The 25,221-nt window shown below is 41.1% G+C and overlaps 1 protein-coding gene and 1 long non-coding RNA gene across 5 annotated transcripts in view; one reads left to right on the forward strand and one right to left on the reverse strand.

Annotated features, from left to right (window-relative positions):
- Positions 1–10,108, reverse strand: part of LOC105672582 (homeotic protein empty spiracles-like) — a 38,195-nt gene extending 28,087 nt beyond the window's left edge. Inside the window, exon 1 of one of the 3 annotated variants that reach the window (XR_010890037.1) lies at positions 7,656–10,108. Coding sequence is in view for 2 of the 3 variants with exons in the window: in XM_067354294.1 (XP_067210395.1) it covers positions 7,656–8,592 (937 nt within the window). In the remaining variant the exon portion in view is untranslated. The remainder of the gene's footprint in view (positions 1–7,655) is intronic. The other 2 variants (XM_067354294.1, XM_012367617.2) reach the window with 2 other exon arrangements.
- The window catches only part of LOC105672584 (uncharacterized), a 176,994-nt gene that overhangs the window by 146,611 nt on the left and 5,162 nt on the right, over positions 1–25,221 (forward strand). For both annotated transcript variants that reach the window (XR_001100847.2, XR_010890039.1), the window contains exon 6: positions 23,027–23,204. This is a non-coding gene — a long non-coding RNA (uncharacterized lncRNA). The remainder of the gene's footprint in view (positions 1–23,026; positions 23,205–25,221) is intronic.

Here is a 25,221-nt window from a genome sequence, read left to right on the forward strand (position 1 = left end):
TTCCGCGCGTATGCACAATAAACACACAAACGGCGTTGGTGAACGAATGATTACTATTTAATTACACGTCAGCGGAGCATATGCGGACGAATTCGCCCTGAATTCACCCCGATACCGGATATCAGCGATTTCTCGCACGACAGACGCGGATTCGCAAAAGGCGCAGACAAAATTAACGCCATAATTCACACGCCTGACCGATTGTTGACAATCGCGTCGCGTTACCGCGAGAAGAACTGAACCGTTAGTCAAGAATCGTTAGCAGAAACAGCTTTTACGTCCACGAGAAATCACAGAGAGTCGCAGATATATGTTATTATTTAACACTCAGGCACACTATCTTGTCGCTTGCATTAGTCTGCGTTCGTGATAGCGTTCAATTAAGCCCGCATAGTCGTAAATGAAAACGATCCGACGCTGTTTCACAAACGAGTAAAAGATTTGTTCCTTTAGAGAGAGCGCTACCTTCGTTGCAATCCCACCTAATCCCTATAATAAGAATCTATGTAAGTGTGTAATGTTATTACGTGTTAGTCGCGCGATTGCGGATTTTTGTGAAGTATAATTGTGTATTACACAATCGTAGAAATTGTAAATATATTAATTATGATTTAAAAAATTTAAGAGTTGCATAAACGCCGAACAGCTCATACGTCACCTCGGAATAGTTTTCCGTATATGATTTTCGGCTGCGCAAAAAATTCTTTAAGTCAAATCCTTCAAAGTTCGGTGAAATAGTTCGAATTACGCCGACGTGAAATCGCGAACGCTGATAGTCGCGGAGAATATGCAATCACTATCGCCTGCTCCCGCCGATTTATTTTACGCATTCGTGCACTCTCATTGAGAGATACGCAATGCATAGCTCGATCACCTGCGCATTCATAATCGCATACTTTCCCGCATGAAAAATCGACGAGCGTCGGCGCGCGGAGCGATTACCATTACGAAGACATTTAAATGCACACAGGTGGAAACTCAACTAAAAAATGGCATCGATTAGAATATTCTTATCTCCGACCTAGAACTCATTACAATTATGTGATAAATCGATCAAGTTAGCACGCCGACGATCCAATCAGCGACGAAATAATCGATAAAAGTTGCCACAGAAAAATGTAGCTCGTGTGAATAACAGCGACACAGGTTTTCTGACGGTAGACTTTTCTTTGAAAGGAAAACGCTACGAGGATAACAAAAGAGGATGGCCAGGATCCTTAAATCAATATCTATACAGGGTCTTTCTAAAATATCCATACAGGGTTTCTCTAAAATTGACAAAGGAATAGGACCATTTTGTAAATGATGCTCACTTTCTAACAACAGTTAAAAGTAATGGTAATTTGACGATGTTAATAAAGAGTAGCCATTGTACTCCCATTTTTCGAAACTTTTTTGGTCAGGAAACAGTCAGATAATGTCTAGGTCAGTTGTATTATTTTCCTTAGAAAGAGCAAAAAGGTATGCCGATGAATGGGCATCAGATAAATGGGAAATAAATACAATAGATACACAGTAAAAGATAGATCTATTTTTGAAAAATGTTTAATTAACATTCATACAAATTTCATGATATATTGATTTGACTGTACAGAAAAATAGAGAATGACGATAATTCCGCGGCACTTTATACGTTTTGTACATTTTGTAATTCAATATAACGCAAATTACGAATATTGTATCTCATCCAGCAAGTTGCGGCTTAGCATTAACAAAGTACGCTTTACGAGATGAAACGTTCGCCTGAAATTTCCCGCCATGTTCATTCAATTATCGTTTTCTCGGTGTATTAATACCTCATATCGTTTCAATTATGCGCGTCGGATCAAAATTGCACAACGCTGTTAACCATAATGACAGATCCAGATACGCTAGCGCCAATCCTTTCCGCGAACGGGATCTTCATTACGGACGCGATTTTCCTATTTTCGCGCGCGTGTTTACAATCTTTAACCACACAGGAGTCCCGTCTTTCTTTGCGAAAAAAAAATTTCAGACTACTTAATAAGCCGCGGAGATCAATCTCGGGAATAGCCACGCCGAGTGGCACTTCTCTCTCGCTAATATCAATTTTCCATATAAGCGTTAAGTGCGGTATCCAGCGGATACGACACGCAGACCCGCGTGCAACCACCCGATCGCATCCTCCCCGAGTCCTGTGCATCTTCATTATAGGCAATTAGAACCGTCGTGATCGCGGTGGTCATTCGCTGCCACGAGGGATAGTCATTAAAGTGTCCCGCGAATCGAATCGTCAAATGCGAGCACGAGGAGACTCGTCGAACGCAATTTGCGATCGGTAGCAATTAGTGCTAGTGAAAGGATGGAAATGCAATCAGAATAACGATCCGCGCGAAAAAGCGAGCGATTTGCCGACGCGCGGGACGACAAGCGGCGATCGTGCGGCGGAAAAAAACAGTAAATTTTTCTCGTACAAAGAAGGAAAGATCGTTTCCTTCGGCTGCGTATCGCCATTAGGATGATAGATGAGGCTTCCATTTACGAAAGTTTTTGCCAACTGATATTTAACGTTATCTCAAACGGATTTGCAATCCGCGCTGCCGACTGGACACGTCGATAAATATAGCATTGTCTTCGCATCGTCGACGATTAGACTCTTCTCAAGGATGAGAGGCTACGCGTTATCTGCGAGATCTCGGATGTAATTGCAACGTTAATACCCGCCGGCGTCGATAGCGGAATGTTCTCCGCGGTATTTAGTCATTGACTGACGGGGATTTGAAATGGACGCGAATTAACTATGAATTAACTGAAATTACACGTTCTCCGGAAAAACAAGAATCGCTGTTGCCCTGCAACTGGCGTTTATATGGGAAACATTATTGAGTATTTCTCTGTAAGAAGTTTCAAAGCGATCTAAGTAAGAGTTTAAGATAAACACTTTTGATTTATTGCCGCTAACTCAAACGACACGGCCGTGCCGAGGGACTATCGTTTCTCATCACGTCGCAAAAAAAAAACTCAGTCTTAAAATTATAATTAATATATTAATCTTGATAAGCGCAATAATGTTTTACGCAATACAAATACAATAATATTACAAGCAAGCAATAATTACGATAATATTCAACGTTAATTCTAAACTAAATGCTAGCTTAATATGTGCTAGCAAATCAGAAAATCTAAGCACGGGGTTCACGAATGTGTTTTCACACACTCTCGCACTTAGTTCGTAAAATAAAATTTACTCTACAAGGCTCAATTTCTGATATTGATTTTAAAAATCTGTGACGACGCGACAAAAACGCCGGGCGCAATTAACTGTTGCGGCAATATCCGTCAATGTAGAGAGGCGATACAGGAGACTCGGCGAAGAGGAAATTCTCTTTGCGCTATTAAGAGCCTTTAAGGATGTTGGCAGGCAGAGAACTGAGGTGAAATAGGTTAGAGAAAATAATCAAAGACTCATTTATCGAGACGGTTTCACGATCACGCGCAAACAAGCGTATATCCGTATATATTCGTGCGTGTATTCAGAGGTATGCAACGCGTATGCTATGAAATAACGAAGGGTATGGAAGATCTCTCGTTCTTCTCAACAGTAATTACCGATACCGACTAATTGCTAGATAAGCGGCTGCCCCATCTACGTGACTGAACCTCCGATCGGCTGGATCGCGATCTGTCCCGGTGCTCTTATTGCGTTGAAACGCGATCGGCGCGCGAGATCTCGCACAATTTCCAGTATAGGAGATATTCACGGCGATGTTGCACGCATAGCTCTGCTCTGAGCACGCGTTATTACATGATCGACGCTATTCACAGACAATCGCTGTAAATCAGAGAGTTATCGATGCAAAATATTTCAAAATATTAAATAATGTTCACCGAAAGACACTGTATTTCTAAATATGTGCATATTTGCGTATAAATTCTAGATAAGATGTTTAAAACAAAATAATTTATCTATACGGCAGTATCAGTTTTTAATTATGAAAAAAATGGACAAAATGATTAGTAATTATGATAATTAATAAAATAATATGATTAATAGTTATTAAATTAATAGCGTGAATAATGATCATTGCTTTTTTGCAAAATCCACTAATATAATTTACAAAAAAAGAAGACATCTCCAGAAAAAAAATGTGCGAAATGTTGAGGACTAATATGGCTGCGGTTGGAGAGCTTTTTTCAGAAGAAACTAGTTTTACGACGACTCTGTGCGTATATTTCTCTACCGGGTGGCACGCCTCATCCCATATACGTGCCGATTGCGGTAAATTTATGATAATCGTCTTCTCTACCTGCCGGGGATGCTCTATCTTCTCTCAGCTCGACTCTCGTGGGCCTGGCCGACCCCGTAAGTAACTCTAAACGAAGCTCTTGTCTGATCGCCGACCGGCATTTTAAACTCGCAGCTTTGCAGAAAGTCTGCAAAATAGACGATCCTGCTGCTAGCGATATACGAACTTCCACGATATATAAAGGTTCGACGAACTTGGCGCAGAATACATACGATTAATTAACGATTGAAGTCTTTGGAACAATAAAAAAATGTATTCGCAATTTATGAGATTTATTTTAAATGTAAAAAATTCTGTCTATAAAATAAATAAGAAGATTTTTAAAGCCAAGATTGATGATTTGTGACAGAACTGACATTTATTTTTAAAAAGGACGTTGTTTTTCGTTGTTTTTTATAATTGCATATTATTCTTATGTTAATATCACGTTTTAAATCATTGACGAAATTATTATTCGCAACAGCAACAAATATTCACTAATACCACTAATCGACGAATATTTATTGAATGGCAAAGGGGATAAGATATCGATTGTACGGATAAGTCCGCTGTAGAAATTATATTATCATCTGTTTGAGATGTGAACTTTCGACTACACCACCGACAAAATGATTATTAAAGACCATCGTTCAGCTGCTAATGTAATGCATCTCGCAATAATTTACGTCGGCTTCAACGTTTAGTTATAAATGTATTTTTTTTTTTTTTTGGCTATTTTAGTAAAATCTTTTATTTTTAAAGTTGTCTTAAAGCACAAATTATCAATCTTGGCTTCAAAATTTTTTTTATCCAGTTTAGACAGAATTCTATTTATTTAAAATGGACTTCACAAATTACGAATCATTATTGCCGTCAGATTATTCACGTCTAAATCTGTCGAGAGTCGCAATTTTAACCATAATTTCAATCGCATGATCCGTTGTGGAGATTATATTATCATCTATTTAAGATGATAATATAATCTGTTTAAGATGATAATATAATCTCGACCATTTTATCGTATGTTTTTCCTACTTTAACTCTTCTTGTGTTTTTCTTTTCTCCATGTGTTTATGCGGTTATATAAGCCTGTTTCTTTACTATTATAATGAATTCTTTAGTTCGAAAAATACTAATATTAGCGTTAAATAGTAAAGGAAATAGTTGGTGTTACGCCTTTCTTTCAAGTTTAGCGTGAAACTTGATATGTGAAAGTATTTAATATTTTAAATAAAAGTCGGATTAATTTCTCAGCAATTTCTCGCTTTCTTTCGTGTCAAAAACATTAACCGTCTAATCGGAATACTTGTGATTGTTCAATAATATATATCGGATAGCGAGAGAAATCGCTATCTCGGCGTAACCGATAAGCGGCGTCATACATCATAAAGTTGTGCATGCGTGCTTCGACTTCGCGCGAACGAAGCGATCAAACCGCGGGGAGTCAGGCCGAGAGCAATAATATTTCTTCTGTGTTTCCCATTAATAGTACGAACGATGATAAGCGCGCGTAATTGGACTGACACGATATCAACACAGGCAAATAAATTAATTACTACGCTGGGATGCGGAAAAACTGTGACACTTGTTTTGCTCAGCGCGGCGTGGCGCGCGATAAGAAGCGAGTGTGTCGGAGACAACAATATTACAAAATCCTAATTACGAAATGCTTGCGTAACGCAGCGACCATCGCGCGTGCGCCGGACAAGAATAATTATTATTATCATGAATTGATGTCGCGCAATCTCGCTTTCTCGATCGCATCAATCGCGTTTCGCCGGTCGATTCATTCAATTTCGATGTCTGACGGCATTTACGGTTGGTCCGATAACATTCGAAAAAATGTGTGTCGATGTCTTTTGACTTCGAAAAATACAAACATAAATAACTTGAATGTCAAGACAGAAATTAAGACATAAATATGTATAAACTGAACAGTAGATTTCATAATCAGAGTTTTGTATTTTTCTATTGAAAATCCGTAGAATAATCTTCGCTCCGTGCATCTCGCGCAAAAAATGAGAAAGTTTTAACTGTTAGTTATTTTTATATTATTGTACTACGATTCAATCTTGCTGCTTTATCCGTATAATCATTCTGTAACGTAGAAAACGATAGTTAAATAATTTTACGTTATCATAGCGTGTACTGTGTGAAATAAAGAAATTTTATACGGCGCTCTCTACGAGACAAATCGCGTTTTGTCACGAATATTATTGTATTTTCTATGCTTACACTGATCTCGCATGTTTTGTGATAACGCGAGTGAATGGCGGTTTTCACGCAGATAAATTACCGCGAGATAACCCGGCCTAATAATTACGTCCACAAAGTGATTGCCGAAATCTTCGGTCACAAGTTTAGCCTTACATTAAGCGTAATAAATATAATCAGCTGAAATGAGGCCAGCCGGAACTTAAAATATTTGCCAAATTGGCACTATTTAGAAACGTGATGTCAGCTTCCGAACACAGATATATTTCTCGGTAATTTTTTCCCCAACCGTTTGAATAAACGTTATCGTCAGTTCAAATTTAATGATGATTCATACTTATTAATGTCAAGATATGTAAATCCCAATGAGTTACAAGTAAATCACTCCAGGGAAATTTAATTGGAAATAAAATGTATCGCAACAGCAGCAGTTTTTACTTTGCGATTTTTGCCGAGAAGTCGCATAAATCATACAGGGTGTTCCATGGGAAGTTGCTGAAACTAATTAGCTGTCATTTTCAAACACACATAGAGAGCAAGAAAAATATTTTCTAACCGAGGACATTTTGCAGTTTTATTTACATATAAACTAAAAACAATCGGAGATATTTTTATTATTAAATAAACGTTTATTAAAAAATACCAAATATCGCTAATTTTAATGATATATATTTTTTCGAAATGCGCACCGTTAGAATTATAACAAAAAAATTAAGTCACTTTTGGAAACTATAAAAAATTTATGCAACAAAAGTTACAGTTGTAATTTTCAAAATCGACTTAATTTTTATTATAATTCTGACGGTGCGCACGTCAAAAATATATACCATCAAAATTAGCGATATTTGACATTTTTTAATAAACGTTTATTTAATGAAAAATAAAAATATTGTCTTTAGTTTATACGTAAATAAAACTACAAAATGTCCTCTGTTAAAAGATATTTCATTTTTCTTACTTCCTATGTGCGTCGAATAATGACAGCTAATTAGTTTCAGCAACTAACTTCCCATGGGACACCGAATGCGTCAAGTGTTGCGTCAAATTCGAGACGAAGGGCAATTCCAACTGACCTCTTCTGATCCCTCGAACATTTAACGTTGAAATTACTATCTTGATTTTCCGGCGAGTATCTTGAGACTACAGATACAAACACTGTTCAAGCCACTAAACAAACATTCGAAGAGCACATACCTCCCGGAAATCTATGCGGGAAGATCCTGCCGTGCCTCGAGAGCAGCCAAGGATACAAAGGGTAGCTGTCCCTGGGCGGCTGATGAGGATGGGGCGGCGGATGAGGCCCGCCCGGCGCTCCGCCGTGCGAATAAGGCCCATGCGGCGGTCCATGAGGTGACGCGCCGTGATGCGCCTGGAGCGCTACCGCAAGATTCGCCGCCTGGAAGTGCTGGGCCGCGGCCAGATTCGCGGCCAGGGCCAATTGCTGCTGCGTGTGATACTCGTTCTGACCAGTTTGCGGACCCGCCGGACTGTGGCCTGGCAATCCATAAAGAGACTTGAGCTGTTCCGCGGCTACGGCCGCAGCCGTCGCGGCGCTGGGCGGTGGCGCGAGGTAGTTCGGACTGGGCCTCACGACTCCCGGAGGTGGTTGAGGATGCGCGCCAACCGGTGAGTCTCCATGCGGTATCCTATGCGGCGGACTGGGACTATTGTTCGGGGTAGACCCACCGCTGTGACTGTGCACAGTCGTCCGACCGAAATCCAGATGCGTCGTTGCGGACAGGTTGTGATGATGATGAGAGTGCGGATGGCTGTGATGATTAGCGCTGTGATGATGATGATGGCCGCCGCCGCCGCCGCCGGCGGCGTGCGATGGCGTTCTTCGCGAATTCGGGTATGATTCGACGGACGAGCTCCTGGAGACAGGCCGATCGGAACCTTCGGAGTGAGCGCCGGGCGATCTCGCGGCAGCCCGGCGCGCCCGTGGCGACGAAGAGCCCTCGACTATCTCCATCGGGCTGCCATCGTCGCGCTCGATCTCGACCCGCTCGAGCCGGTCCAGACGATCCTCGCGACCGCCCTGTCCACCGCCGCCAACTATCGAGTCTATGCTAAAGCCGATCTTCGGCTTAGATGGCACCGGGACGATTGGCGTCGGCGCGAGCGGCATCATCGTACGATTATCGTACGCTTCCCGAATAGACAACCCACTTTAACGGGATCAACAGAATTTGCGAGCGCCTCGCGGATTAGATCCGCCGCATCGTCGCGGCGACTTCGATAACTGTCTTCTTTAGAGTCGATCGAGCGTTTACCGCTGATCGTTGACTCCCTGACGTGCCTATTCTCGATCAACACTGTATACGGATTATCACTGGAACGCACTAACTCCCGTCAGACCGCAGGAGACATTCACCACTTCGATGATGTCTATTTTTTTTATATTTCCAGATTATTTTCGGTCTCTTCGAAAATACTCTTTAAATCTCAGAGTACCTTCTAACAATCGCAATCATTATCCACGAAAATCGTTATTGTAACACGGCACCGGTGGTATCGGCAGTCACTCACAACAAACAATCATGTCCCGGCACCTTTTGTTCACACATCACGAGAGCGACTAGTACATCGCCGAGAATGACAAATATGGATTGCAGCTTAAATCTAACGGTCCCCTTGCGGCTTTCTCAAAGCTCATTAATGCTAACAATTATTGCCGTTGATTGCGAAATGTGTTTCACATAGTCCCGTTTTGTTTCATCAAGAGACGTAACTTGTGACTCCGTCGTAAACACGAAAGCCGCCGTCGCACTGGCTGGAGTCTCACGGACACTCACTCGTACGTCACACTCTCCATCGATCCGCAGCACGATCGCGACCTCGAGCACGGTGAAAAAAATAAACCTAGGAAAAGAGCTCGCGCGATCTCTGAGCGTCAAACGTCGAAAGTGAAGCACACGTCGCGCGTTTCTGTGAAATTCAGCTCTCGCTGACGAGAGCGAGCACCAACTCTGTGCGATGTTTCTGCCACAAGCGCTTGCTAGTCTTTGACTAAATTACAAGCTAAACGAGGCGCTCACACCGCCGAGAGTTGCCGTGGTGGGATACGACCAGGCCTGGAATCGGGCGCATAGAGGGGCCGATACCCCACCAGAGCATTTGCGCTGTACGAGGTTTCGCCTCCCGAAGCGGAATCGACCGCACGATGGGCGGTCGCATGTAGACTAGGCGTGCACCACGCGAGCGGATTGGTTGTTGAGTCGCGATGCGATACTGATACCAGGCCCCGGACGCAGCAGAAGCTCCTGTGAGTATACAGTAGAAGCTGCAGTGGGGCGACGCATTAGTCGGCGATGGGCGTTAAATCCACGTTTTTGTCATGCGATGAAAATGAGTCGTTTAATTAATACGTCTGGCTCTCGCTCTCGCTCTCCCACTCGCGTTTCCCTCCGCTCGCGTTATCCGCCCCGCGCGAACCCTCTCCTCTGCCTTCCGCGTCCCTCACCGTCCACTCCCTCCCGCGGGAGAAACGAAAGAGAAGCGTTCTCGTTCGTTTGCGGACTGCACGAACTTCGCATGTTCCTTCGGCGCTCTTTTCTGTGTTGTGGAAAGTAATAAAATCCCTCCGGTGACGGGGATGAAAGGAAAAAGCTGTGAAGAGGTCAAAAGATTCCGTAAGGATGCTGGGAAAATCACCGTGAAACAAAATATCTCTTTGTAGAGCTGTAATTGCGGTTTATGAATTGGTTGTAAGAAATATTTTACGAACTTCTTAGTGTTGAGCCGCGTGTCGCTGCAAGCATAAGCAGCGAAAGAATTTAAAAATCCTATCTTATTGTTAGATTTTCAGCCTGTCAATTCAATTCGGAAATAATTTAGTCTTTTCGTGCGGAAAAGCTGAAGGAGAAAGGGTTGAAGAGGATCGAAAAGGCGAATTCAACTCGAGAAAACAAATTAAATTCTAAGAAAAAATTAATACTATAAAGAAACACGATAGGATAATCTGCGCTATTATATACCTTAGATAATACCTAAAAGGACACCGCCGTAAAATTTGATCGACGTTAATTGTACGATTAAGATGTCAGCCGACGGCAGGAATTGACACTCCCGTCATGTTGAAAACATTTGTGTTCGCGGCACCGTGAAAATCTGCTGTCAACCGAGCGAATATTTCATAATTGACATTTATCGCTGGATGACATTTAAGTATCGGTTATAATCAAGTCAGTATTGATCTCGAAGCCGCATTGAAAATTAGAACGTATGACAATGTGATCGTTACAGTTACATTTATTGGCGTTTACACAGAAAACGTTTGATAGTCAGTTTCTTTTATTCTGTGCATAATTAATAGATCGCATTTACAGATGATAATTACGTTATTAAATGTTTGATAGATTATGAAATAGTATTCTTTTTCATTTAAATAATTCTAGAATTTTTAAGTAACTTTATCTACATTGTAAAAAAATTGTAATAATTATTTAAGTTTACACAATTAAGATGTACAAATTACATGATAAATAACGGAAATATAAAAATACTAAATAAATAGTAAAATTTGTGAAATTATGTAAATTTACATTATATATTTAGTAAATTTCTGTTATTTATCGTATAATTTTTACATCTTAGTTGTGTAAATTTACATAATTATTACAATTTTTTTTATAGTGTACACTTGCTAAAAAGAAGTGATTTTTTGAGAAAGCACGGCTTCGTCAATGATCTGACAGGAGTTTTTAAACGTAACAGTTAATTAGAGACATAGCTAATTAGAGACATAGTTAATTAGAAACATAGCTTTATAAAACATTTGTTGTCATTAAAGCGTATTGCAATTACATTTGCAAGTAAATCGACATTAACTCGCTCAATATGTTATACGAAGAAACATTCCATTATGACGCGGGAGCGACAATAAATTCCGTGCGCTAAATCGCTACGTCTAATCGAGATTAGAACGAATCAATCGACATATCAAAGGACGAGGAATCGGAAACGTTTCATATTGCGTGAGATTGCAAACGTTCAATCGCGGGGGCTTCCATTTCACCAGGAATAATTGATTAACTTTTAATGTTACATATGTTCGAGCGTTATCGAACGGCGTTTACAACACGCGCAAATGCAGGCGTTTCGCGATCGACGATTTGCTCATTACACTCTCAATCGTATTAATTTAGCAGCAATATTGTGTGCTCTCTGTTAAAATGATATTGTGTTAAGAGAAGCAGAACGTACATTTCAGTAGATTAATATCTCTCGCTGGTTTCTGTAATTGATGAAATTTATCGATTCAATTCCGCGAAATTGCTACTCACGTTCGACCGAAATTTCAGACCGCAATCGAGAGAGTACAATGGCATTATCGTGTGTGCGCCAAAGAATATTCCTTTCCCTCGCAGAGAGTACGTTACAATCATAATTCAAGTGCAAGGGGGAAGACACTACATGTGTCCTAATAAATATCCTGTCCGCACAATGCGCAACATCGCCGGGAACGCTTCTATTAGAGGAGGCTGCGCGGCGAGAGCTGGCTTTCTGAAATTGCATCCAACCCCTTAAATCCTCGTATTTTTCAATTTCCCCTCTCCGCCTCGCGCCGCGCACGGCAACCAGCCCCCATGGCGGAGCCGATGAAGCTCGATTTCTCGCCCTACCGAAGACGGCGCGTGTAGCCGCGACAGTGGCGTGGCGAGCACGTGTGTAGGTGCCTCGACACGTGAAGCAGAAGAGGGGATATTCAGCATGGCGACTGTGCTCACATCGTGAATAACGTTCACCAATGCCCGAGCTGCGAGCACGCCCGTTTCAACGACTTGTCGCTTTCTTATTTCCTTCTGAGCCCCCTCGACTCTATCTTCTCCTTCTGCTTCTTCTTCTTCTTTCTCCTCCTCCTCCTCCTCTTTCTCTTCGCGTCTTTTCTCCGATCGCGAGATTTTCTCGCCTCCTGTTAACTTTTTTTAGATACCAGAAATGAAGCTATTCGCATCTCTCGAAGGGCTAAGAATATCGGTTATGGAATTTTCTTAGCAAAGAAGTTGCTAATAAGAAGATAGAAATTTTGAAATTGCGTAGTTAAATTGACATCGCAAGTTTTCATTCCGTCGTTTTGCTTAAATATTGATTATCGTTTTGTTAATAATAGAATGCAATATTAAATATAAATGCATAGCTATTAATATATTACGAAATAAACTTCATCTCCAATATCTCTATCCATTTCTGTGAGTATAGAATAAAAATTTTAGAATGTAACAACATTTTTATCTTCCCCATAGCGGAACGTGCAGACTATTATGTGTTCTTTCAATCCTCGCCTTCAACCCTCTTTTATAGACAGAATTGTGACACGTGTAAGTCACACCGTGTTACTTGACCTCTCAATAGTACCAAGATTCTAAGACATTTTTACAAAATGTCGGAGTTTTTCAAGAAACTTTCGGTTAGATCCAGTTTTCTTTCTTCTGACAGGAAAAACCGTTATCGAAGAATATCCGTTTACAAACGCAAAAAACATGATTCTATTAAAAAAAAAGTCAGTTTCTAGGATTACGTGAAAAAGTCGTAGAAACTCCGTTGACATTTTCCGTTAACTAGTAAGAATCGTTAGATCGCCATTGTTACGATGAAAAGCAAAGGAGTGATCTAAAAAAATAGAAAAAAGTAACGGCTACTGCAACAATTGCCGATTGTATCGGCATTGTGCACACCATTGTTTGATAGCCCCAGAGCAATGCACTCCTTTTGTCCACGCGTTTTCTGTCTGATCGAAATATTCCGATTGAAATTGACCCCTTTATTGACGTCGCATTTTCTCGCGTCACGAACAAACGGAGAAATCTAATTTTTTTTCTTTGTACGATACATTGAGAGCAGACGTGTGAATGAATCAAGATTCCGATACTTCGCGAAAAAGCACAATTGATTTCAAGTCACACGTTCGACAAATCTGCACCTTGTGTGACACAATGAAGACGTTTGCCAACAGCTCGTAGTCATTGTTAAAACATTTATAGAGAAGCTAGAAGATTGACAGAATAAATTCTAGATAATTCATAAAGATTAAAAAACATACGTACAGGCAGAATTTTTAGTTTTACAGACTTCAATTAAATTAAGTAAAATAAAAATTGAATAAAATAAAGAATTGTACTTTCGTCGCTTTCAAAATAAATACGTCATTGCTCGCGAATACCACGACGCATTATCGCAACTGCCGACAATTATGCAAATCTGCCGGAGACGTCGGCGATTTAAGAATCGGTCGCGGGATAAAGGCTCGTTTCGCGTAAGGGAAGATTAATTTCTCAGAGAGAGAGCGCGGCTTCTCTCCGCGCGCGTTCCTTCTGTTACGCGAGAGAATCGAATGTAATCGAGCATATAAAAGAGGAGCGGGACTAATCCGGCCGGTATGATCGACCGAAGGCGTATGTACGCGAGGGCACAATGGTGGCGCGGGACGAACGAAGTCTCGTTCTCCCTCTCTCTCTCTTTCTCTCCCGGCATGCTTAAGGATTGCATTACAGGGCAAAATGGCGTGCTTAATCAGACCATTTATTCGCCGAGCAACGGCCGACCCGATTGTATGAAAAGCGAGGGAGCTTTTGTGGCCCCCGAGACGTCTACCAGTGGCCCCGCCGTCTTCAACGCAGTATTTTATACATTATACGTATCGCGCGCGTCCGACGCAATTATAATAAGCTTGTAATGTCGGCATAATGAAACGACGTCGGGAACCGTTGACTCGCCCCAAAGAACCTCCGAAAACGTCGCTCTCACTTTTCTCTCGGGCTGTGAGAAAGCCGAGCCAGCTATACGTGCAAACATTATATTAAAACCTTCGGTATTCTTCAGCTTCTATTATACCTCAGATCGCATTCACACCTTTCCTTATTCGATCCCGTGTTCACAGAAAGTATGCATTTCGTCAATTAATTGAATATTAATCGAATATTATGTAGCACAAAATTTGATTTAAAAAATGTTGAGAAAATATTAAAATTAAGATCAAATTTCGTCCGTCGTTTTTTGCGCTTTAATAAGACACCGGATAGATGTCAATTGACTCTGTACCGTTTTGTGGGACGTTAAAAATAGCACTTTGCCTTTTTTACGGACGTTAAAGGGCGCTTAGATAATGGGCGGCATTTTTGCAAGGAGTCATGACCCCTACGCGGACTTGCGCGATGATAGCGGTATCCAACGATCCTGCCAACGCACGCCTGTACTTTCGTCCCGGGGAATAAAAGTCTGTCCCGGAGTACCGAGGTTACGCTGACATTCAATTATCGTCCACTTATATAGGCGAGGCCCGCTATACGTGCATCCACTTGATCTGCCCACTTTCAAGCTAATCGTCCTTAATAAGAAATCTCGTACGTGGTACGGAAGGGGTTTTCTACCCGCAGGTACGATGCATGAGATAGGCTTATCCTGCGAGATCCGCTGTCGTTGTCTTTTACGATCCCGGATCGTGGCTCGACACATCGATACGAATACGTGATCGATCCGCTGTTTCTCAAATTAGTCTTGATCACTAGCTTCTTCTTTACAACCTCGGGCCATTGAGATTCCTTCAAACCTCATTAAACTAATCCAAAAAATCGAAAATAAGAATTTCTTGGATAAATAAAGAATTTTTGTATATAAAAAATATATATAATAGAAATAACTTATATATATAAAATAATACTCTTAATTTATCAATTTACGATTTAGCATTATTCGCAGCTGTAACATAATCAGTTTCATGGAAATATAAATTGTTCTATATTATAGAAAAAAAGTATTACATTGCATGGTGAAGAAAATATACAATTTAGATCGTACATACCATCGATTCACATATCGATTGACATCTGACAAAGATTCAGAATAATAACAGATTTGCTATATCGAGGCGGAATTTTAATAAAGCTGAGAACCACTGACGATTCACGGTCCTTGTATCTTAAATAACCGGTCGGCACCTATGATTTTCTCGGAACGACCAACGGCTCGATTAAATTGATTCGCAAACTCAAACGTTTGGGAAAGAAAGGAGGACGGAAGAGGGCACAAAAGAAAGATTGCGGACCGATTTGCTTCAGTAAGTAAATAAATTTAAATCATCTCGTGACAAAGTGCACGGAAAATTCAATGAATACAGGAGTAATTATTAAAAAGATAAACAGTAAAGACACTGTCGAAGACTTTATTTTGTTGCGAGAAAAAATTCCTCAACAAGAACTACAGGTGCGTTGGCTCGCGTAAAAAACCGAGGTCCCACCATTTATGGCAAAATGTAATTTTACAGCAACCCGTAAGAAGCCACCGGCTGATGCTTGCGCGGCGCATTATGGTAATCAGTCATTTCGTGTTTATATTATATATGTATAGGATAAAATAGGAGAAAAAAAAAAAATATATATATATATATATATATACATACGTATCACACGCGCGTCTTACAGTCCGGAAAGTCTTGAACGTTAACGGCCATGCAACAATCTATTATACATGCTGAATACAACGTACGTCGCCACGACGCTTATTATTTTGCACAATATGCCCCGTGTGTATCGTGTAAATCTACGGTGCCCGGCGATGCAGCATACGGGGCGTGCAAGCAGGGCGAGCCGTGAGGCTGGAAAACGCGGTGGAATCATGTTCGAGGCCATCATCGGCGATTACGCATACTTGCCGGGGCCATTATGCCTCATTAAAGAGGCCCGATCGGCCTTATTATGTGCGCGGCGGACCTCCCTCTCGGGACCCTTCGGGAGAGAGTGAGGGCCCCGGCCGCATCTCGTACATCGCCCGGCTCGGATTATAATTTTCGACAGGCACGAAGATAGTGGGAGTGCATCGACCGAAAATTAACGGCTCTTTAGGGCAAATTGATCGGCCGTGTTCGCACTCACGCTTTTTTTCTACGCGCTCCGTAAAAACGCGGAGATGCGCGCGCGAGAAGGCGGAAGCCCAAGGTGTTGCGGCGTAGCTGATCGTGAGAAGACAGGCGATCTTCTTCGAGATGAGATAAGAGCTTGTCGACTGTACGTTTAATACGCAAACTAACACACTTTGCTAATAATTATAATAACATTAGAATAGAGTTAGAAACAGTCGAAACGTTTTGCTGAGATAATTTATGTGATGATGAAATTAATTAACGATAATAACCTCACAATTGACGTTAAAGATCTTAATGCAAATATTTTTAAAATACTCAATTTTTGTTCCAACATAATTCTGTGATTTGCAAAACAAAAGTAGCTCATTATACTATTATCTGAGATTCTCAATTGCATTTGCATAAATTTACCGCTTATAGCAATTGCAAATTTTTACATCAAGTTTATATGAAATATCTTCAAAGAATCAAGATGAGCGTGTTTATATTGACTTTTACGTGTCGTATTGAGCAACTCGGTTTTTCCACGCGATGCGTAGCCGGCGCTCATTTTTCTCCTTAAAGTTCATGTAACATGTAACATGAATGAGTTTTTCGCGTTTATGTAAATACCGGCGGATAATTATCGCCGACAGGATTTCAATTAAGTCCGCGGTACTATGTTAAAGAGCGCGGCGCAGGACTTGGAGGAACAACATCCTTCACGTTACTTATTGCTCATGAATAACCATAAGCCGCGGTCGAGAGTGGCGCGGAGTGTTACGTCACTCGGCGGTGTTAATTACACTCGCAATTAGCTCCATTTTCGAGGTAAAACGACTCGTCGAGACGCTCGTCGACTCGGCCGTTCCGCTCCTGAGATCTCGTATAATTTTTAATTTTAATCATAATTCAAATGGAGATATCGTCACATTTTTATTCTCTTCCATCTATGATATCGTGCAGTCATTTTTAATTAGACAGGGAGCCATTATATCTAATAGCCTATATTTATATTATAACCATAACGTGTCCGGCAGATCAATTATGCGGCAATTTGAGCAAATACCTTCTCGATGCGCTCCGCGTTACTTCTTGATGAGCTTTAATTATTCCGACCGCGAAGCCGAGATAGCGAACGTTACCCCGCAAGTATTGCATATATAAAAAAAATTAGGCTAATGAGAGTACGATATCTCCAGGCAATTACATAATAGCGCGCAAGTTTTAATTATGTTTACTTTAAATTATATCAATTTAAATCTATTTATTACTCTTCGTCGAAGGCAATTTAAAAAAAAATTAACGAAATATCAACGTTACATAAAAATTACAAAAAAAAAGTACAAATTTTTTGTATTTTAAAAATACAATAGTATAAATATATAGCTCTTTTTCTTATTAAAATAATATTCTTGAAACAACAAGCTGATAGAGCAGGAGCTAGTTTTAATTGCTCAAATTTTCATTTTTGTATTTTAATTTATGAAAGATATCGCGTGCAAACACACCTAAGTGCATCGCAATCTAGATATCGCAGGTTATTGATACTTTCATCGCCTTGCGATCGATTATATTGCCCACCGATATTCGTGTCGCCGGTATTCCGTCGCTTGTATCCGCACGATGACCACGAAATACGTTACTTATGGGCCATGAATATCCATAGGGTCCGGGGAAGCAAATCGTGTGGCTTGGCGTGCTCTGATGATAGGTAACCATGTGTAATGGAGTGCTAACTACTGGCCACCTCGCGAACCAGCACACCTTCCATCGACGAGGAAGGTGGCCGAGAGGGTTGAGTGCGCGCGAGAGAGACGGAACACCGTGAGCCGGTGTGCGCGGGAGAAAGAGAAGCGACGAAGAAGCGGATGAACCTCGTTCTCTTCGAAGGCGACGCAGAGAGAATGAAAGGGACGGGAGGAGCAAATGGGGCAGAAAGAGAAGAAGAACGATGCGGTAACGAGAGGAGAGGAATGAGAGGCGAAACAGGCACTCGTGCAGGCATGTCTCGTCTCTTAGTTTCTCAAACAAGGGGGCGGTACCTCGCAGACCAGTGGCAGTCAACCGGGAGACCGAAGAATTTCATGGGCTTGAATTTAGTTCTATTCGATTCGCTATTAAAAAATCATTTTTCAGGAACGGAAACGATGAGATGCACACGCGTTCGACAAATAAATGCGACACAAACGATAAAGCAACGGTTTTCGGCAACATATGTTTGAATAACTCAGGCGTGAATAGTATTTATTCAAAACTTATTTATGCTTATTATTTATTACGAGTAGAAATTAATTAATCTTTGCTATATTATTGTTGTATCTTATCGTTACATTATTCTGCATAAAAAGTTAATGTCTGACCAATTAGAGAATATACGCGCCGCATTACTGGCGTTATCATCGAAATTTCCGCTGGATGTTGAAAAATAAATGTTTACCTACGCAGACATGCGCATTTACGGGCTGGTGGTGAGCTAGTTGCGCGAAACCGCTCATTATCGTTACGATCATCATCATCATTATCGTGGTCATCATCATCATCTTCCGCGCTGGAGTGTTTGTTCTGGTTTGCTCTGCGCGCGCGGCGATAAGCGAGTAAAAAGTAATCCGTTCGAAACGGAGCCCATCATTACCGGGTTATTACCTAAGTATCGAAGTGGAAACAGAGCCGCGCCGATATCAAACTAAATGGCGGGGGAAAAAAAAGGATTCGACCCGCCCGTTTCCGTAGATTTGATATCATCCTTAAACCGCACTTTTCCAAAGTTGGTATGAAATCGCGGCAATCGAAACTTGGAAGATATCTTATCATTATGGTAATAAGATGTGTTTATTCCAGGAATACGTTAAGTGATTATTAAAAAAGGTTTTATGAAAAAAACGATACAAGCATGAAATTTCACATGTGAAATTTTCAGGGAATTTAAAAATAATAATACACGTGAGAAGAAAGTGTTGGCGCGATAAGAATAATTGTTTATACCGATCGATTAATCGGGATCCAGATTTATATAGAGCAACCGTCACGAAAATTCATTGTCCCGAGAGATTTTCTATCAACAATCCTACTTTCAACGCCAACGAGATCGCGGTTTTATTTCGATATTCTCGCGCATCATCCGACAATTGCCGGTGCACCCAATGATTTGTAATAATAAAATACTCTTTATCTCAGGTCTTACAAAATGTACGATATTCAATCGGACATTCTACAGCACTCGGGACTGGCCTCGAAAATTCGATAAATCATAACCCAATTTCAGAGCGATATCAATCGCACGGTCCCCCCTCTTTTTTCTCTCTTTCTCTCTCTCTTTTATCTTACTCGCCTCCCTGCTTTAAGGACCCCTCGTTTCGAGCACAGCATCCGTACTCTTCTCTCATTCTCTCGTGGTTCAAGGCACGATTTATAAAGCAAACACCGTGCGGCACCCTGCAATCAACCTACACAACATACCTCTTCGGTTTATCGGCCCTCTTTCTCACTCCTCGTCTCCTCTCCTCTTCCAACGTGCATCTTTCGACCGTGCATCGAATCGACCGATCGGCACTTATACACCGCGTATCTCATACCTCCGAGCGCGTTTACACCGTACTTAGGACTCACTCGGCAGAGAATAAATTAATAGTTTCTCCGGATAACAGCTGGGGCACGGAGTTTCGACGATTGCCAGGGACGCAGAGTTCAATTCGTGGGCGCACGAATCGCGATTCGTCGTCATTGCTAAATTTCAACGATTTCCTAGTAGCGAACAGGTGCTGTTCGTATTTCCGTCGAGGAGCAGCAAAATTTGAAATGAACGCCTACATCGAGATTTTACGTAAGAAAATTTTCAAAAGACTAAAAGTAGGAATTTTAGAATTATAAACTTTGAGTGCTCGATGATTTAAAACTCAGGGACCCCCCCAATAATTACAATAGAGAATATTTTTTTATGCTTACGAAACGCAACCACCGTCGGCGTCTAAATTTATCTGTATAATTTCGATTTAGAACGATCGTCTCGATCTTTCTGCGAGAAAGATCTTCGTGATCGATGACGGCTCGGAATAATTGGCCTTAGCCAACGTGGAGATGCCACGCATCTCAGACGCGGATTCAGGATTCACTTCGCGGGGTACGAATTAGCGGTTCTTCGCTGAGATAAATTAATAGTTTCGTAGACAGCTGGCATGGAGTTTCGACGATTAGTACGTACGCGGCGTGCACGAACGTCTCTCAAGTGCTGTTCGTGCTGTTCAACTGTTATCAAGGAGCGATCGGCGGTTTTATGCCCGTCGACGGAATAGGGCCGATCTTTATTCGCTCGTTGCCGATCGTTGCCGCTCGCAAGCTGCGAATCCCGCGACTTAATTGCATATTAAATGAAATCCGCGTAGTTAGCTGCCACTTAAAACTCCTTATCTCACGATCTCGCATGCCTTTACGCGAGCTGAGACGATTTTGTTCCTATTCATATTATCAATTGTCTTCTTTAACCAATTGTATTAATTATAAACAAACTGCATTTCGCAACTTTACCTATAATTTGATTGAAAACTTAATTAATTTTATCCTCTCTCTTATGCACTACATATGAAAATTCACAACACCTAATAATTGTAATTGTATTCCTTGTAATTTTTTCTTTTATGACGTGTATTATTTTTTTAGGACGGTCGCTTAATTTTTATGAGATGTAAAATCTTTCCGCACAAACAATAGCAAACATAATCCGTTCGGTTTGAAAAATTCGCAAAAGGAAATCGTTGCCTTGCGCAATGACGATTCCGCGAACGACGGTCGTCGTAAAGTTTCGAGACGCGAGCGGGAACCACGTGATGACCGGGCGATTCTGCCTCGAAGAGACGCTCGACTTAGTCACGAAGGTATCCTAATCGTTTGACGAATCATGTCGTAAACCGTTTTGCGGAAGAGGCAGCCAGGACGAAGGAATTTGAGGAGCAAACTCCGCAATAGGCTTTCAGGAGCAGCGATCGATTCTAAATGTCAAGGTCCCGTCGCGGACAGGAAGAGGATCGGCGAACGGGGGCCCGATTGTGAGACTTCCGAGGAACCGCAGGATAATCGTTCATAGAATGCTTAATGACAGGTCATTAATGAATAGCCGATCGTTTCGTGAACCGCAAGCAGGTAGAACCACAAAGTAGCCGAAAATATAATTCGCCCGGTGAATGCCGATTTCTCCCTTCGTTTCAGCACGAACTGGCTGGCACCGAAACGCGGGCACTTTCGCGGAAACGCGTGTGGACGTTGTAAAGAGGTATTCAGAGCGATACCGCGAACATCATGTAAATCAGCGTAATCGCCATAATCACCGGAGCAATTCTTGAGCATAATTTCTGATATTGCGGATGTGCTAAACTACGTCAAAAGTCATTTATGTCTGTAACATCGAAATATGATCCTACCCGCATTATAATCATTTTAATTTTAATTTTTATACATAAATTCGTTCGCGTTTACGCATATTTAATAAAAGAATTTCGAAAGAAGTTTTAGATTTAAGAAAACTTAAAAATCAAATTCAGAAGAATCAATTAAATCTAATTAAATTTTTAAATCGAGCTTGGCTGCTGCATCTCGCAATTTCACGTGCGAAGGATAATTCTCCATTTATTAAAAAAAGAACGAGCGTAATACAATGGAACTTGTATTGGTTTCTTTCGAGAGGAGAGGGAGATCATTAGAGCCCAGGGCGAAAAGTATTTCTGGCCGAACGCCGGAGTGTTGCTGCGAGGTGGACGGTTCCGATTCCGTTTCGTTTGCTGTGATATATATCCGATCCCACCCATTCCCCCGGCGATGATTACAGGTTGCTCGTGCATTAGACCCGCGTCTAAAACAAACCGCTCCCACATCTACCAACAGTTTAAAGCCGCGGGGCGTGACTGCCGATGCTCTATCGGATTTCTGCGTGTATCGCCGGACTCCTATTGCGGACGCTATTTGGACTACGACGTCAATTGAGGGATCGAAGGATCAATCGCGGAAGTTACACGCAATATCGCACGTCACGCCGGCGTGACCGTGTTACCATTATACATATCGGAATCGGTAAATAACGTTCGAAAGACCGATCAAGATAGGCTCACCGTGAATCAAAATTAAGATTTATCTGTACATGATATTTCTTAAGAAGAAATATCAAGAACGTGCGGAGCAAGGCGTTTGTGAAAAGTATATGAATGGATACTTTATGATATAAATTATGTTTCAGACAGCAAAGGAAAATTATTCAGCTATCCGAGCGCTATGTAAATTAAATTACATTGTGTTGTGCGATATTTACACACAATTCTGTTAGCCGCACTCAAGTAGAGGAAATCCTTCGCTATCAATTTAATATCATATAATACGCGTAACGGAGCATAAATGCTTATTGACTCTCTCTCTCTTTTTTAAGTTTCCTGTTTAACCACTGTACTTTCGTTGAATCGAGATTTTCCAGATAGGAATTTTTTTTAATACGTTATTTTTAATACGTTTTATAATAAAAATAAAATATCTGTTAAATATTATAACTGAAACGTTTTTATCCAACATAATCAAAATAAAGCTATCTACATTGAATTATTATATTCTATGATATTATTTTTTAAAGAATTGATTTTTCTATTAAAACATTATGTATGTCAAAATTATGACTTGCAATCTTTTGTGCCATCTTTTCTACTTACGAGATCAAAACGTAAAATAACCAATTTTTTTTTTTTAATTTCAGATTGAGGATATTTCAAAATGTGTTTTCTGATGCGTGACCACCGCCTACGTCAACTGTCGCGAACGAACACGGAGAGAATGACTTGCATCGGTCTGTTCGTAGAGTAGCTGCTGAAGATGCCATTTGATAGCAACCTGGTGGAGGCTCGCTGGCATTCATCATCGTAGGTCCTATCTGCGTGAGTATCAATATTCCCTTCGTTATATTATTGGGCGTCTATGTCTTCATAAAGGAACTGAGAAAACGCCGCATATTATCCGTTCAACTCGCATTAACGTTATTTATCGCGAGCACATACGCGACGATTTACATATCTAACGAGACTGCGCGCGGTTGCGTTCCTCACCGAAAAAAAAAAACGCTACATGATACACGATACGCTATTGAGCAACGTAACTCATATTCATGTAAGAAAAGATATTAACGCGTTTAATTGAAATGCCTGAATTTTTAAATTGCAGAGGCAAAACGTAGAACGCATTATGAACTTTGATCCAAAATATATTTTGCCTTGTCGCCTCAAAATTAGAAATATGACAAAATAGAAATAGAAATTTTTGCAGGTTTTATTATTTAAATTACATTTGAAATATCGTTTGATTATCGAGATTTATCAAGTTCCCGAGATTAGACAGCAATATCCTCTAAAAGCGGGACTATCTGGAAAAATTGGGACGTTCAAGCAACTTGCGTTTAACACGAGACTTCCACCTGCGATTATTCCCTCCTCTTTTTCCACTGTTACTGTATAGTTAGACAAACGTATTATGGAGATCATTATAACGCGCGCACGGTCGAAATATTTAGTGGAGTCCCCCCCCCCATCGGAATTAGGGGGAAAGCCCGGCGTTGTAGGAATTCCGTTTTTCTACTGCCTTCTGAGGAAAGGAGGTGGACCCCGGCCCCGTGTTAGTCCACGGTGTAATCAACATGTCAAAATAGTTTCTCGAGTAGAACCGAACCTGCGGCTCTAATATATCGTTCGAATAAAGCTGCTTCGCAGCAAGCGGACGTCAGGAACGTGAGGCTGCGGGCCCTCGAAATGTCAGTTCGAAAATTAATCTTCGCGTAAGTTTGCTCCCATGTAATGAATTATGATAGTGAGTGTGTGTACAATGTACACATAAAGGAAAAAAAAAAAAAAAAAAGAAGAATCTATGTAAATCAAGATTGCGTGAGATGCTAATCAGATCCATCATCACGATAATCGGCATATCATTTTTCTGACAAGATAATTATCGGAATATTTAACCAACTGTTTAGCTTTAAGTGAGATAAGATGTGAATTAGATAAGAAGCGAATTTCTTCGGCTGAAAAAAATAATTTAAAACAGTCGCACGATAAATACGTTACTGTTGCGAAGGGAAAGGGAACCGAGAAGGGGCAGCTCTCCGAGAGCCGTACAGGTCAGGCGGTCTCCCGGGGTTAAATGAGAGGGCGTTGATTATGAATTTTGAAGGATTCTTTAACCGCTACGTCTTTAATTAAAGTTAATTACCGTCAGAATCGCCGCTTGCTACCCTAAACGTCGCTAACTCTCGTCTCGCGGCGTTAGAGAACCGTATGATTACAGGGCGAAATAGTCGCGTGATGGATCTCTCGGCTCGAATGTAGCCGAATGTAACAACAAGTCATCTCTCCCTCGTCTTCTCTTCGTCCGCCTTAAATCAGGAGGGAAGGAGAGGAGACGAGAAAGAGTTAATATCGTAAATGTTGGAATAAAAGCACGTTAACAGATAGATCAAACCTTAAATTACTTTATATAAATCTTTTCTATTTAATCTTTTGATCAAAGAAAAGAATAATATCTGTGTTAATTTAAAATATAAAAGATGCTTTAGAATTGCTGTATACGCAAGCAAGTTAAATAACGCTTGACTCGAGAGAGAAAGAGAGAGAGAGAGAGTTGAAAAATGTCGAATCGTCGAAGAACGAGACGTCGCGATGCGAGGGGTGAAGGATCGAGGCGTGTCCTCAACGAGATCGAGATCGACGATCTTCTTACCTGGGACGCGTCGCGTCGTCTCCCGCGAACGATGCGCCAAGGAAAAGAAAGGGAAAAAAAATATAAATCAGACAACGGGGAGTTGGCGCGGTGCACGCTAATAATAATAATAAACAACGATATCGACGGGGATTAATGCCCATCTTGATAGATCGCGCGATATACGATCTGAACTTCAATTTCGGCCGC

The sequence above is a fragment of the Linepithema humile genome, chromosome 4 (genome assembly GCF_040581485.1).
Source record: "Linepithema humile isolate Giens D197 chromosome 4, Lhum_UNIL_v1.0, whole genome shotgun sequence".
Taxonomy (NCBI): Eukaryota; Metazoa; Arthropoda; class Insecta; order Hymenoptera; family Formicidae; genus Linepithema; species Linepithema humile.